The sequence below is a fragment of the Ursus arctos genome, unplaced genomic scaffold (genome assembly GCF_023065955.2).
Source record: "Ursus arctos isolate Adak ecotype North America unplaced genomic scaffold, UrsArc2.0 scaffold_25, whole genome shotgun sequence".
NCBI classification, from domain to species: Eukaryota; Metazoa; Chordata; class Mammalia; order Carnivora; family Ursidae; genus Ursus; species Ursus arctos.
In genome coordinates this window covers 44,026,470-44,040,474 of record NW_026622930.1, presented here as the reverse complement: position 1 = coordinate 44,040,474, position 14,005 = coordinate 44,026,470, and the positions used below count along the sequence as shown (strand labels likewise).

Here is a 14,005-nt window from a genome sequence, read left to right as displayed (position 1 = left end):
GCTAGGAAAAGTGTTCAACACTATACCACTGAAGGAGTTACTCATTCTTGACCTTAACTATGAATAATTTTATATTCTTAAGTATAGAATTCACAATTCTCATATGTTATCTCAGCCAGCATAACTGTAGGTGTTTTTCTTATTTACAAAAATGCCTTATCCTTTATTAAAAAAAATCCTTAAGCTATTTTTATATAGTGATTATTCCTGGAAAACATTTGCTTTACACTTAAAAGGGGGCCACGATGTTGATCGGGGGAAGCTGTAACTGCTTACGACCCACCTGCAATGATTTCAAGTAGACAGGCACATCTCCAATTTCTCTCAATTGTACTAAGATCTTATTTGCTATTCTTGTTAATCTGTCTTTATTTTTCCTTTACCCAGAACAATAACATTTATTTCTGCCTGGCTTCATTTATGCACAGATATTCAATTTAATTACAAAGATAATCTCACCGGTGACAGGGAAATAGGTGCAGAAAATTGGTCTTTTGGATGAGGCACAGCTGCTACATAAACAATTTTAGAAAAGCTTAAGATTTTAGAAAAGCTATTATATGAAAAGAATGCTTACTGTTTATTTATTTCAAGAAAATGATAAAGATTAAATGTGACCATTCCACCAGGTAATATTCCTTCCACAGGATTCCACCGGTCTCCAGGAAAGTTGACACCTGGTAAATGCTTTGCCATCTTGGGTAAATACCACTCGTAAGTCATCATCTATCAGAAAAATAACAAATGATGTCATACTTTTGATATGCTTCTTAAAAAAGAATCAAGTTTATCAAGTACAATGAAGAAGTTCTAGGAGGTGGATATACTCATTAAACATTAACATCACAACTCACATATGTGGCACTGACTTCTCTAATGACTGAAACCTTGGACTTCATTTCTTAAGCTGTGACACGATTGGTAACATCAGCACCTAGTTTGATCTCACCTCCGTGCATTTGACGGACTACCCAGAATGACCTTCTCCCAGCCTCCTAGCTAGAGAATGTGTACCCAACGTTCAGACCAAGCCGAAATGTCACTTCCTCGGTGATGCCCTCCCCAGGTTCCACAGCAGAATGATATGCTCCCACAGCGCTTTGCACCTGCCTCTGTCACAGCTCTGACCCCACTCCTCGCTAGCCTGTGAGCTTCTAGAGGGAAGGGACTGTATGTCTTCAGCTCTGTGCCTCTGTACCTAGCACGGGGCCTGGCATTGAATGGTTCTCAAATTCTGTTTGCTGAAGTGAAATGTCTATGGTGGCCAGACTAGAAAACCTGTGCTGTCCTTGAGAAGCTCAACGTATAATCACCTAGCCCTCAAAGAGAAAAACCCTTTTGGCCAAATCATCTGAATTTACTAGTATGTCCAATTAACTACATATCTGCACATGTTCCTTTGATTAAAATAAATCATTAATATCAGAAAAAACCACCTTTTCTTAATTCTATACTTAATTCATACTTGTCTATACTTTTATATGCACAGATTTACTTTTTTTAAAGAAAAGACTCCTACTTACACTTTCAAAGCTTTGTTATGGTTTAGATATCATCTTTTGAAAAATTATGCTTATGTTTTACTTGTTTTATACAAGTAATTTAACTAGAAATGACAAATTTTCATCTAGGTGTACATTGTAAATACTCAAAACATACTTATTGAATTAGATTTTATTACCTAACAGTTTCAGTTCTTGGGGATACTGACATTAATTCTATACCTGCTATATGCTATGACCTCAATATTTCTCATATAATTCTCACTGCAACCTTACTGTGCGAGAATAATTACATTAGACACCGCTGATTGCCCACTCAACAGCTAATACCCTCTTCTTCCTCACTCACATAATCCTGACTTTGATCCGGTCGTCCAGGACAGCAATATGCTTGGGTCTAGTCTTTCTCCTTTACTAGAAAGTAGTTTAGGAATGGGCATATGACCCAATACTGGTTACGGGGACCCGAGGGGAGGTCTGCTAGGGGCTTCTGGGGCACATGTTACTCTCAACAGAGAGAGAGAGAGACAGAGAGAGAAAGGAGGGGAGAGAGAGAGAAAGAGAGAGAAGAGAAGGGGAGGGGAAAGGAGCAAGGGGAGAGAAGGGGAGAGGCACTCTGCTCCACTTTAGGATGTGATGTTTGGAACCGGGCATTCATCAGTTCAAGATGGATGTAGAAAAGTGGCCCCAGAACACTGACATCGTTGAACTGCTTATATTATCCATCCTAAAACCTCCTATCTTCAGACTGCTTCTTATGTGAGATTAAAAACTCCATAGTTTAAGCTACTCGCAGGTATTTTTTTCTTGCATTCAAAAGCACCCTAACTTATATGACGATCATTTCCATTTTATAGATCAGGAAACGGACGCTGTGAGAGGAAAAATCATTAGCCCCGTGTCACACATCCTGGAAGTGACAGAATGAGGACTGGAATTTAGGTCTAATTAACTTTGAAATCCATGCTTCTCAACTATAGTTGCTGCCATCCTAAACGGTATTTAAAATCATGGTGGGATACCACATTATCAACTAACAGCCTAGCTTTTGTCAGAAACTAGACAAGATCAAATTGATCAATCTGTGTAGATGATAGAAATGCAAACTGCTTATAAAAATATGCATAATTTTAAAAAAGTTTAAAAATATGTGTAATTTGCAAATTTCCCTATATTTGCAAATCTCTTTATATAGTTTTCTTCAAAAAATTTGAATTATTCAACAAAATTTATTGAATATTGTGCCTAATAATTTGCTCAACCAAACTAATCATAGTATTAAGATTCGTGTCAAGATGAGGAATTGCTCTTTCCATGATGACAGCTCTGAAAACTACCAGAGATAGATTTGTTCCTTTTAGGTATTTATGGTTTAAATTATAAATCTTATATCTTAAATATATTTCTTCTGTTCCAGAAGACTGTTTTAATAGACCTGGAAATTTTCACAAGTCCTCTCCAAACATATCTTTGTCATAAGACCAAAAAGTTTACACACACATTCTATAGCAGAATTATGGTTGATAATTTCTATTTTGAGTGAAATGTTTACTCACCTGCAGTATGACTTATTTTATATCCAACCTAATACAGTTTAATCCCTGGACCAGGGGGCAGTGTTCATTTGAATGGCTGGGTTGGCTGAATGTCAAAGAACTATTTAAAAATAAAATTACAACACAGTACTTTCACGGTTTGTCATATGAACTAGAGACCTGGATTATTATCTGATTCTCACACAAAAAACATAAATTCTTAAGACATTCAGTTTAGATGAGAAGGAAGCAATTCATATGGCTTGTTCTATTAAAGTAAACAAAAGAACATGATAGATATTCTATCTAAGAGTGGTTGAGAAAATCATCAAAAGTTAGTTTAAAAAGTATTTGTTTTAAAGTGATTACTGTTACTACATTCTAAGCATATTTTTTGTATACTTACTTCCTGGTCCACTAGTGAAAGATCCGGCCTCAGCCCTTCACAATAATGCATGTAACGGACAGAATTCCCTGGCAAGTCCCCTCTGAGTAAGATAATTGCGTCATGAGGCATAGAGGCTAGAAGGTTCTTTGCAAATTTATCAATCACATAGTTGGTCCTTTGGTCACAAGCGCTAAGTAAAAGGATAAGGAAACAGTAAAAGAGCAACATCCTGCTAAGGTTTTAACAAGAATGGGGTTCGTTTCTGCTCCATTCTTTGCCCATCACGTACTCTACATGTAGTGTTTCAAAGCATTCTAGTTTGTATCTTCCAAGAGGATGCATATATTTGAAAAAAGAATGCTATCATCTGAAAGAAAAAGAGAAGGAACTCGTTGTGCAACTAACTAAAAATCAGTGTACTGCTTTACTGCTGGAATTTATAATCATTCCTATAAAGAGGGAATTAGTGCTCAAGAATAAGTCCTTTTTTCCCCTAAAGGACATCTAATTTCACTAAAAAGAAGTAAGGCTTCTGATTTCGCTTGAAATTCAAGGTAATTGCATGTCAATTCCATTTAGACCAAACGGATTTTCAGAGATGCAAAAGGAAATCTGCCCGTTTCTAGCATAACTTTGTATTATAGATTGGTCTGACTCTCTTACATGCAAGCTTGATTCTTTCCACCACTTCCCCAAACCACAGGCTCCCTGTGGTCCTCTATCCCTTCTAGACAGAGAAATCATTAGGGAACGAGACCAATAAGAAGGAAGGGAAGGAGTAGTTGGTTGAGTTGTTTACTTCTCTCCATATATTTTTGGATATTGCCAACAAGGGCAGTACAACTCCTTTCAATGATAGAGTGGACTTTCAAACTTCAAAGAAAACTGGCATGAATTCTGAGAGCTTCCCACGAAAAAAGAAAAAGACTACAAGAGAGTAAAAGCATCAAAAAATGGAACAAGCATTGTCCTTCCTGTTATTATCAGGTCTGTTACATGTAATGGTTCGTAGAAACACAGCTTCAAGTTGAATCACTGGGCTGGCATCACAAAGCAAATGAACATTGCTAGGAACAAAATATGCACCCTTGCCTTTGTAGTTGATGCAACTGCTTCTTACTGTGACTCCCTACTTTGCACGGTGATGCCTCACACAGCAAAGTTGCTATCTATTCCATTCCCCTGGGACAAATACAAGAATCAAAACAAAATAAAACAGTCCAGCCTGTACAAGCATCCTTGGTGTTGAACCTGGGTTGCAGACCCAAGTCAGGAGAAGACTGGGACAAAACGAACTAGGGAAACACAGTGGGCTTTGCAAGCCCCTGTTGAGCTAGCTATGGAGTTGTATCTGGGACAGGCATCGCCTTTCCACCAGACCTCCTGGTGACGCAGGCTTCCTAACACTGGCTCTACTCTGGTATAAAGAACATCAGTTTTTAAAGTTAAGTTGAAAGGGGAAATTCAAGCGCCTGAGTGGCTCAGTAGGTTACGTATCTGACGCCTGGTTTCGGCTCAGGTCATGAGATCGAGTCTCTCCATAGGGCTCCCTGCTGAGTGCAGAGTCTGCTTGAAATTCTCTCTCCCTCTCTCTCTGCCCCTCCTCCTGCTGTGCTCTCTCTCTCCCTCACGTAAATAAATCTTAAAAAAAAACAAAGGGGAAATTGAATCTTTTAAAATACCAATCAAATCTCACTACAATGAAACTCCAGTGTACTCTTCCGCTGCTGTAATGTTTACTCAGTGCTGCTGGAAATGAATGAACTTTCATCTAAAACTTGGACATGTTTTATGCCAGACTTAGATTTTCATTGGAAAGGTTACTAAACAGAGTTTGAAAAGTATATATAATTTCACAATGCATAAGGGTTAAGAAACCTTTAGAACTTCAATTATTTCAAAATAATTAACATTCACTACTATGCAGTGAACTGGACAAGGGCCAGGTGTTACTCCAAAGATGGAATCTTCAAAGCATAAAAGGGAATTATTTTAGGACATACAAAGAGGCCCAAATGTCTTTAGTCTCCATCTAAGTGGTATTTTAGATCACGGACTTCTATTACATCCTCCAGATCCTACCTAGTATCTCTAGGGTTCCTCAGAGGAAAATACACAACTAGTTAATGTTTCTCACCCCAGCCCTTGTTTGCAATGGCCTGCAACCACACATCACTCGTGCTGAGATTCTGTTCAGAAGTTTAAGAAGCACTATATTCAGACGAAGCTGCCTCACTCTGAAAACCAGGGGAGGTTAAAGGTGAAATAAAGCCCAAGAACCTAAATATCTAAGAGTCTCTTGCTTGAGTGCTACTTTTCATAAAAATAAGCACGTGTTACCTGAAATTAGAATATATTTGGTAAATGATAAAAACGGCTGCTGACAGCCATTCCAGACACTGAAGTCCGTTGGTGTTCAGCACTCGGTTGCTCTCAGAAACCAGCGTGGCCAAGCCGATGCCAGCGAGGACAGCCACCACCGCATTGCTCTGCATCCAGAATCTTTCCACCTGCGACAGAGACAGGCAGACAGGACACCCGGCTGACTGGTTTACGCAATCCATCAGGTACTTGTCTATTTAACGAACACTCTGTGTACAGACAGCTGCTTATGCCCGCTGTCACTCAGGTCTCGCTCACGGACTTCCCCAACCCAACTCCATGTCACTTGAGTTTCAGTTTTCAAGTATCTCTCCTTCCCAGTGTGACACACGAATCTCCCTCTTTTGGATCCACACGTTCTTTTCGATTCTACGGCGTGCACCTTGAACTCCTGCCACTGGAATGGTGGAGGAGATGGAGAAATGTTCTTGCTTTACTCCTGAGGTCTCCTCCCCGGTGGGGAAGCGCCCCTAGTCTGACTCCCCTCACTTCTGCCTGCAAGACTGTAGGCACTGAGCTGAGGCGGGGTCTGGGAGCTGGGAGTGGGCCCACACGGCCCTGCCCTTTCCCCCCACTCTTCCTCTGGGAAGCGACCTGCCCACAGGACAGGACGCACGTGTCCAGCGGCAGAGCCCGTCCCTGTGGTGGGATGTGGGGGGGGGGGGGCCTGCGACAGCGGGGGGAGGGGTGCAGCATGAGGAAGCCCCCTTGCCCGCAGATACAAACTACCCTCTCCAATCTCAGCGTTCGCAGTGTAAAGGTGGTTCACCCGTTGCTGTGGTGCTGGTTTATCTCGTTTCTCAACGGACTCAGAACGCAGACGATCCCAGGCCTTTGAACACACACGGGAGACTTGGCCTTAGCCACTGAAAAGCAGCTGCCTACATTTACAGTTTCTACCACAAAGAGAAGAAATGGCGGCCGGGGGAAAACAGAAACGTGGTGGGTCTTTCGCGCGGGCCTGAGCCCGCTGAGGTAAAAACCACCGCAGTGTGGGTAAGAGCCCCCAGCTACAACCTTTATCTCTTTGCTGCTTTTCAACAAAGTTCCAGGAGATCCGCAGGAGTACTTATATCTGTAAGCACATACATAAAATAACTAACTTCAAACTACGTTATGTTTATTTTTCTACCTAACTATTGTGTTAACTAAATGCTGCATTTTTTTCCCCGTAAAAAAAGGCCACAGTCTTTCTGGTTCAAGAATTTAACTTTTGATCTATAAAACTGTATACACAATTTTAGCTATTTCTGAGATCAGTTGCTCTTTTACAAGATTCATAAGGACAAATTTGGTCACCAACTTTCTGGTCAAAGGACATATCTAAGTAAAACTTACCACACCCATGAAGAGTGGTTTTGAAATATCTAAATTCGCCCTCCAAGCAAAGAACAATGAATAAATGCAGAACATTCCAGTAAAAAGCCATACCAACGATGGATTCTGTCTATCCCTATAAAAAAATTAAATATATCCAAAATTATTTATGTGCATGAATATCAATAATAATATTACACAGTTTTAAACTATAGGAAAAAAATTATATCTATAAAACTTTCTATTTTTAACTAGGGACAAAGAAAGATCTCAATTAAAAAAATCCGAGCTGGAATAACTAACTGAAACATAGGAATCAACTACGTACTGCACTGCATATTACAGACAACTTCACTTGGAACTATGCAGCAAGAGACAGAAAGTTAAAATTCGGAGAAGAAATACAAATGATCAATCTTGTTAAATTTAAGATGTAATTAAACATATGCAAAACGAAAGGATAATTTCATGCCTCAAAATAATAAAGATTTTAAAACAGCAAATCTCAATATTGGTGAGGCTGCCACAGAATGAACGTGTATGTGAGTATAATCCTCAAGAAAAATTAATTTGATAATATATATCAAAAGCCTTAAAAATAATCACACTTGGGGCACCTGGGTGGCTCAGTCGGTTAAACAACTGCCTTTAGCTCAGGTCATGATCTCAGGGTCCTGGGATTGAGCCCCACTTTAGGCTCCCTGCTCGCGGGGAGCTGCTTCTCCCTCTCCCTCTACTCCTCCCCCCTCCCCCTGCTGTGCTCTCTCTTTCTCAAATAAATAAAATCTTTAAAAAAAAATAATCACACTCATTTACCCAGTAATTTGACATGTAGGCATAAATCTTTAAGCAAAACCAGAAATGTGGATAAAGATTAATCCATAAAAATGCTTTAACACTACTTATAATAGAAGTGGAAGCAATCTAAAGATTCCCAAATAGCAAAACACTTAAGTTAATTCTCTTAGGTCAGAGAATGGAATTTTATATAGACATTTAAATGACCATTTAAGTCTTTTTACGATATGGGCAAATGCGTACAATATAACGTTAAGTGTCAAGGAAACAGAACTATAAATGTGTGTACAAATATAAATTTACATAAAACAGGTTAGAAAGTAAATGGACAAAAAATTAATGGAGGTTAAGAGTGTTGTATTTTTTAGGCTTTCTTTCATCATCAGAGGTTACTTTCTTCTTCAGAGGAATTCAAATAGTTGTTTACTTCTTTTGCAATGCAGCAAAAATGAGTAGCTACGGGTACATTAAGGGATCAAACCAGAAGTTTAAGACATCAAATGACTTGCTTACTTAGATTGTAATATACTGCTCAATCTTCCAAAATCATTCACTTATAATCGGAAAAAAAAACCCCAAAACTAGCAACAAAGCAATACACACTTGCTGTAACAGAAATGGTTAGAGTCATTTATTTGGAATATAAAATAATACTGGCAATGTTCTTCCATGGCATATTAAAAATATGAATTGAATTAATGAATATGGAAAAAAGAACAGGAAAAGAAATTATATTACTCACTTTCTTGCTAAACATATATTTGCCCAAACTGCAAGGGCTTGAATGTTGAGTGAGAGTTGGGTCCTCATACTTGTTACTTGAGAACTGTAAAAGACAATCTAACTTATCATGGGTAGAAAACAAACTTGGTTAGTTCCAAATAAAACATTCTTTGTAAAATATGTCTGATTATGCACTGAATAGTTCTAAGGGCTGAAGGCAGATGTTAAAATTATTTTGTCTTCTTTTAAATTTGGGAGGAAAAGTACCATAAGAAAGAGTTAAACTGTTCTAAGATGTTTTCCAATTGTAATATTTGGTTACCAATTTATTATTTGGGATAGGCTCAGAGCAAGTAATTCTTCTGTATTTGTAATGCTGGTATGCTGTATTGATAATATAAACCAATTTGGATCCCTCAGTTGGTTTGGTAAGAAGTCATCTGAAATGGGTTTTTCAACTTCTGTCAGCAGTGTAGACATGGCTTCCTGTGATTTAGCAACTGAAAACAAAATTAACACGGGGTGCCTGGGGGGCTTAGCTGGTTGAACATCCAACTCTTGATTTTGGCTCAGGTCATGATCTCAGGGTTGTGGGATCAAGCCTGCTTGGGATTCTCTCTCTCACTCTCCCTCTGCTCCTTCTCCCCACCCTGCACATGCACTCTCTCTTTCTCTCTTAAAAAAAAAAAAAAAAAAAAAAAAAAAAAAAGGGTTTCCTTGTTTTCTATATTGTTTGGTTCAAAAATGTTTAAGCCATATCTGAGAAATGTATTTTTTTCCTATAGTTAAACTAAATTCTTCCATTAACTAATAAGCATTTCCCAGGTGTTATCTGAGTTCTGAAATAGCTCTAGCAGTCTCCAGTTTTTAAAAAAGAAATGACTCTACACCAACTCGAAGAACTTTCTTCTCCCTGCTGGCAATTTTACTGGAGAAAATGTGATGCCATAATTATGGAGACCACACAATGTGTATTTTACTAATGGAGACTCATCTACTATGAGAAGATATTCTTACTCATTTTCAAATACACTTGAAAAAATTGATTCCAGCATGAGGCCCATTTCAAACCATTCTTCAAAAGGAACGAAGTCAGTCTCAAAATTAATTCTTGGAGATCTGTTGCTTAAATGTGAGCTCTAAATCATGGTCACTGCCTAGGGTCAGATTCAACAATTTCCTTGTACAGGATTGCAATTTAGAGATATGCATGGGGGAAGAATTTAATTTGCTTGACTGGAAAGGGAGAGATGATTAGGTCCCATCATTTTGAAGGATTTTCTAGTACGTTAATTATGAGTTGCTTTTCTCAACACTCCTGTCTACTTGAAACAATTAAAGACTAGAAATTCTCTCACTCAGTCAGAGAGTGCTAGGATCACGCTTCCATTCGACGTTACGATTTGGTTCGAACGAATAGTGTGGGTATGAGTGATCACCACTTCCGTCAAGTACTTTTTCTAGGCATATCACCTAACTGCTATTACTTCAAAAGAAAGGAGGTTCTTACGTTCCCCAATCGATGAGTTTTATGTGCAACTAATAAAAGTTAGATGGATGGTCCAGCATTGCTCTTGAGAGTGCTTTGGAGTTCATGTGTGATTTGTTAAGGCAAAATATACTATCAATCTCAAATGTGACAACAACGCTATATGACGTTGGTAGAAAAGAGAAGGCAATGAGTCTTCCGGCATGCAGCAAAGTAGAATCAAGCAAAAGCCCACAGACACTGGTAAAGCTGTCTTTCATAACGGAGCTTCTTGCTACCTTTTCCCCAACCAAAAAGAAAAAGGAGGCACAAAAGTTTCAGTCAGACATAAAAAAAAAAAAATTTAAAATCAGTTATGAGGGGGCGCCTGGGTGGCACAGCGGTTAAGCGTCTGCCTTCGGCTCAGGGCGTGATCCTGGCGTTATGGGATCGAGCACCACATCAGGCTCCTCCGCTATGAGCCTGCTTCTTCCTCTCCCACTCCCCCTACTTGTGTTCCCTCTCTCGCTGGCTGTCTCTATCTCTGTCGAATAAATAAATAAAATCTTTAAAAAAAAATAAAATAAAATCAGTTATGAGAACCAACAAAAGGTTACATAAGAATAATTGGTGGCAGGGGCGCCTGGGTGGCGCAGTCGTTAAGCGTCTGCCTTCAGCTCAGGGCGTGATCCCGGAGTCCTGGGATCAAGCCCCACATCAGGCTCCTCTGCTGGGAGCCTGCTTCTTCCTCTCCACTCCCCCTGCTTGTGTTCCCCCTCTCACTGGCTGTCTCTATCTGTCAAATAAATAAATAAAATCTTTAAAAAAAAAAAAGAATAATTGGTGGCAGGAAAATGTTTTCAAGATACAGTAAAAAGTGCAAACAGGCGGGCTCATAAAACAGTATGCACAGTATGATCCGATCTTTTAAAACAAAAATATAAAAAATATTGAAAGGATACGAACAAAAATGTTAATGGATTAACAATAGTGGTTATCTCAATACACTGGAATTATAGTAATTTTAATTTTCTTGTATTTGCTTACCTGGATTTTCTAAACTTTCTATAATGACTGTGTATCACATTTTGGGAGCAGGGGAAAGGGACATTTAAAAAGAAAAGAAGGGGGGCGCCTGGGTGGCACAGCGGTTAAGCGCCTGCCTTCGGCTCAGGGCGTGATCCCCGCGTTATGGGATCGAGCCCCACATCAGGCTCCTCCGCTGTGAGCCTGCTTCTTCCTCTCCCACTCCCCCTGCTTGTGTTCCCTCTCTCGCTGGCTGTCTCTATCTCTGTCAAATAATAAAAAAATAAAATCTTAAAAAAAAAAATAAAAAATAAAAAATAAAAAGAAAAGAAGGATGGAAGGCAGCAAACAAGCTAGCAAGGTAACAAGACGGACTCTGAGAGAACCTATGACCTGCCTCATACATAGAGCTGAAATATTGTCCCCGTATTTTAAAAATGGTTTTCAAATAGTCCTGGGAATCCCAAATTAATAATCAGTTAGGAGATCACTTTAGAGTCATAGAGGACTATTCTTCCATAATTTTATATTGAAAATAATACAAAAATAGTACAGGATTGGTATGGATATTTTTCAAGTTGTCTTAATCTGTGTGGGTTTTAAAGCAAATATTAACCCATTTTTCAAAGAACTCTAGTGGGTAATACAGATGAAATATGTGTGCTTAAGCAGCTCTAAAAAGGTTGGATATTAGAAATCTTTAAGTCCAAAATAGAGCTTAAGGACAGCCTAAAGAAAAAATCTTAAGAGACATTAAATAAATGAAGCTCTAAAGAATTTAAGAACATAGGTCAATCCTGGAAAGAAAAGAATCAAATTGCTAAATATAATGTTATAAAATGTCTGAAAAAAAGACGAAACCAGAACAAAGGACAAATGATGTCTAAAGCAACACAGCATTGGGTCACCTCGTATCCAAACGGAAACATTCTAGGTTGACAGTCTACTAATAACTGTGTGCTTACTGCTCACTTCTAGCTTTGTCTGAAGGAAATGCTCGAATGTTTGCCAGTACACACAAAAGACGAGTGACCACGCCGGCGAGAGCCACTTCTCAGCACACTGCTTCACAAAGACAGCCCAGAAGCCCCCCAAATCACTTAGTCTAGGAACTAACAGAGAATTCACTTAAAACCAGTTTCAAATATTTCATACTCACAGCAGAATTTTAGACATACTGGATCCTGTTTCAGACTTGGCCTAAACATAAAAGAGAGAAAGAAGTCTATTTGCGTCAGCCTTCAACTGCAGCTTTGTTAGGCTACTGCATTTTAACTGTCTTGATTTCGAATATACATGTTTTAAGTAGACAGTGCAACATCTCTCTTCATTCGGTCTTTGCTTCAGAGCCTTACTGAGTTTTTGAAGAGAAGTCAGTGGAAACTGAACACAGACATCCTGGAGGAAGAACTACAGAAATAATGATGGGCTAAAAATCAGTTAAACTATTTCCAGCAGGAACGATTAACACACTGAGGAATTAACAGACTTTACACTCTTGTTACAGAGTGTCTTTAAGGCACTTTGATTAGAGCTCATTATCACATGTTAGTCTATAATTTCACAATTATGTGTGAATTATACAAATTTCAAATCTGGAGTGGCCCTCAAGCAGTATTGTAATGGAATAACCCACAGAAGTAAGCCAGAGTATAAATTTAAAGAATCAAACTAAGTCAAAAAGTAATTAATAATTAACCTTTCATTAAGCTATTTTATTACGAAATATCTCCTACATACGAACAACACATACAATGTATATTTAAGGGATAAAGAGTTTTTAAAAATCTAAAGAGCCACCAGTCACTTAAGAACTGGAACTGCGTGAATACCATAAAGTACCTCACAAAGCGTCCCCAGGCCTCGCTTTTCTCACCCCCCCAGTGATAACGACTACCTTGAATTTTGTGTTAATCATTCCCCTACTTTCTAAAAATATATAGTTCTACTTCTTTCGTAGGTACCTTGAGCAATAGATTGTTTAATTTTTGCATGGTTTAGAATTTTGTACCAATGGTGTCATATAATACGTAGTCTTCAGAGACCTGCCTTCTTGGGTAAGGCACAAAAAGCACAGAGCAGGACAGAAAAATCCGATACAACGGTCTCTATTAAAAAAAACAAACAAGCAGGGGCGCCTGGGTAGCGCAGTCGTTAAAGCGTCTGCCTTCGGCTCAGGGCGTGATCCTGGCGTACGTGGATCGAGTCCCACATCAGGCTCCTCCGCTATGAGCCTGCTTCTTCCTCTCCCACTCCCCCTGCTGTGTTCCCTCTCTCGCTGGCTGTCTCTCTGTCACATAAATAAATAAAATCTTAAAAAAAAAAAAAAAAAAACAAACAAAAAAAACCCACCATGTGTTTGTCCTTTTATTTTGCAGAAAAACCTTCGGTGTTTTTTTTTCCTAACTTACGTTTCAGGGAAAGCAAGGCCTTTTGAACTTTAAAAAACACGTCCAGTGAAATTATATCTTATAAGGTATTTACACATAGGTATTACACTAAATACCACCATGAACACTATTTGTCAAATATGAAAAAAGAAAGTGTTTTGGTCAAGGTAAATTAAAAATTTTGAGGGTTTTTTTTTTTCCTTAATCTTTTCCAAATATTTTAAGTCACAGACCAAGGGACCAAAGTGATACCCAATGCTAAGAGGAAAGAAATGTTTCAAGTGCTGGCAGAAGAGTCTTTTTCATGTTTATTATTCTGGAAAGCACATTCAGGATATACAGCATTATGATGTCAGGTTAAAGGATTCCAAGTTCTTCCTAATGTACGTTAAAGGCCACATTCCAAGGAGCAAGGCTGTTACACAGATAACTGAAATGAAAATTCTATGTGCTGTCATTGGTAGACATTGTTTTTT

General features: G+C 38.7%; 1 protein-coding gene across 7 annotated transcripts in view; it reads right to left on the bottom strand.

The window, feature by feature from the left end:
• TMEM260 (transmembrane protein 260) overlaps window positions 1–14,005 on the bottom strand; it is a 78,925-nt gene that overhangs the window by 26,676 nt on the left and 38,244 nt on the right. For all 7 annotated transcript variants that reach the window (XM_026480316.4, XM_057318431.1, XM_057318432.1 and 4 more), the window contains 6 exons: window positions 12,299–12,339; window positions 8,665–8,748; window positions 7,146–7,260; window positions 5,766–5,935; window positions 3,444–3,615; window positions 578–726 (listed from right to left, as the gene is read on the bottom strand). In XM_026480316.4, coding sequence (XP_026336101.1) covers window positions 578–726; window positions 3,444–3,615; window positions 5,766–5,935; window positions 7,146–7,260; window positions 8,665–8,748; window positions 12,299–12,339 — 731 coding nt within the window. The remainder of the gene's footprint in view (window positions 1–577; window positions 727–3,443; window positions 3,616–5,765; window positions 5,936–7,145; window positions 7,261–8,664; window positions 8,749–12,298; window positions 12,340–14,005) is intronic.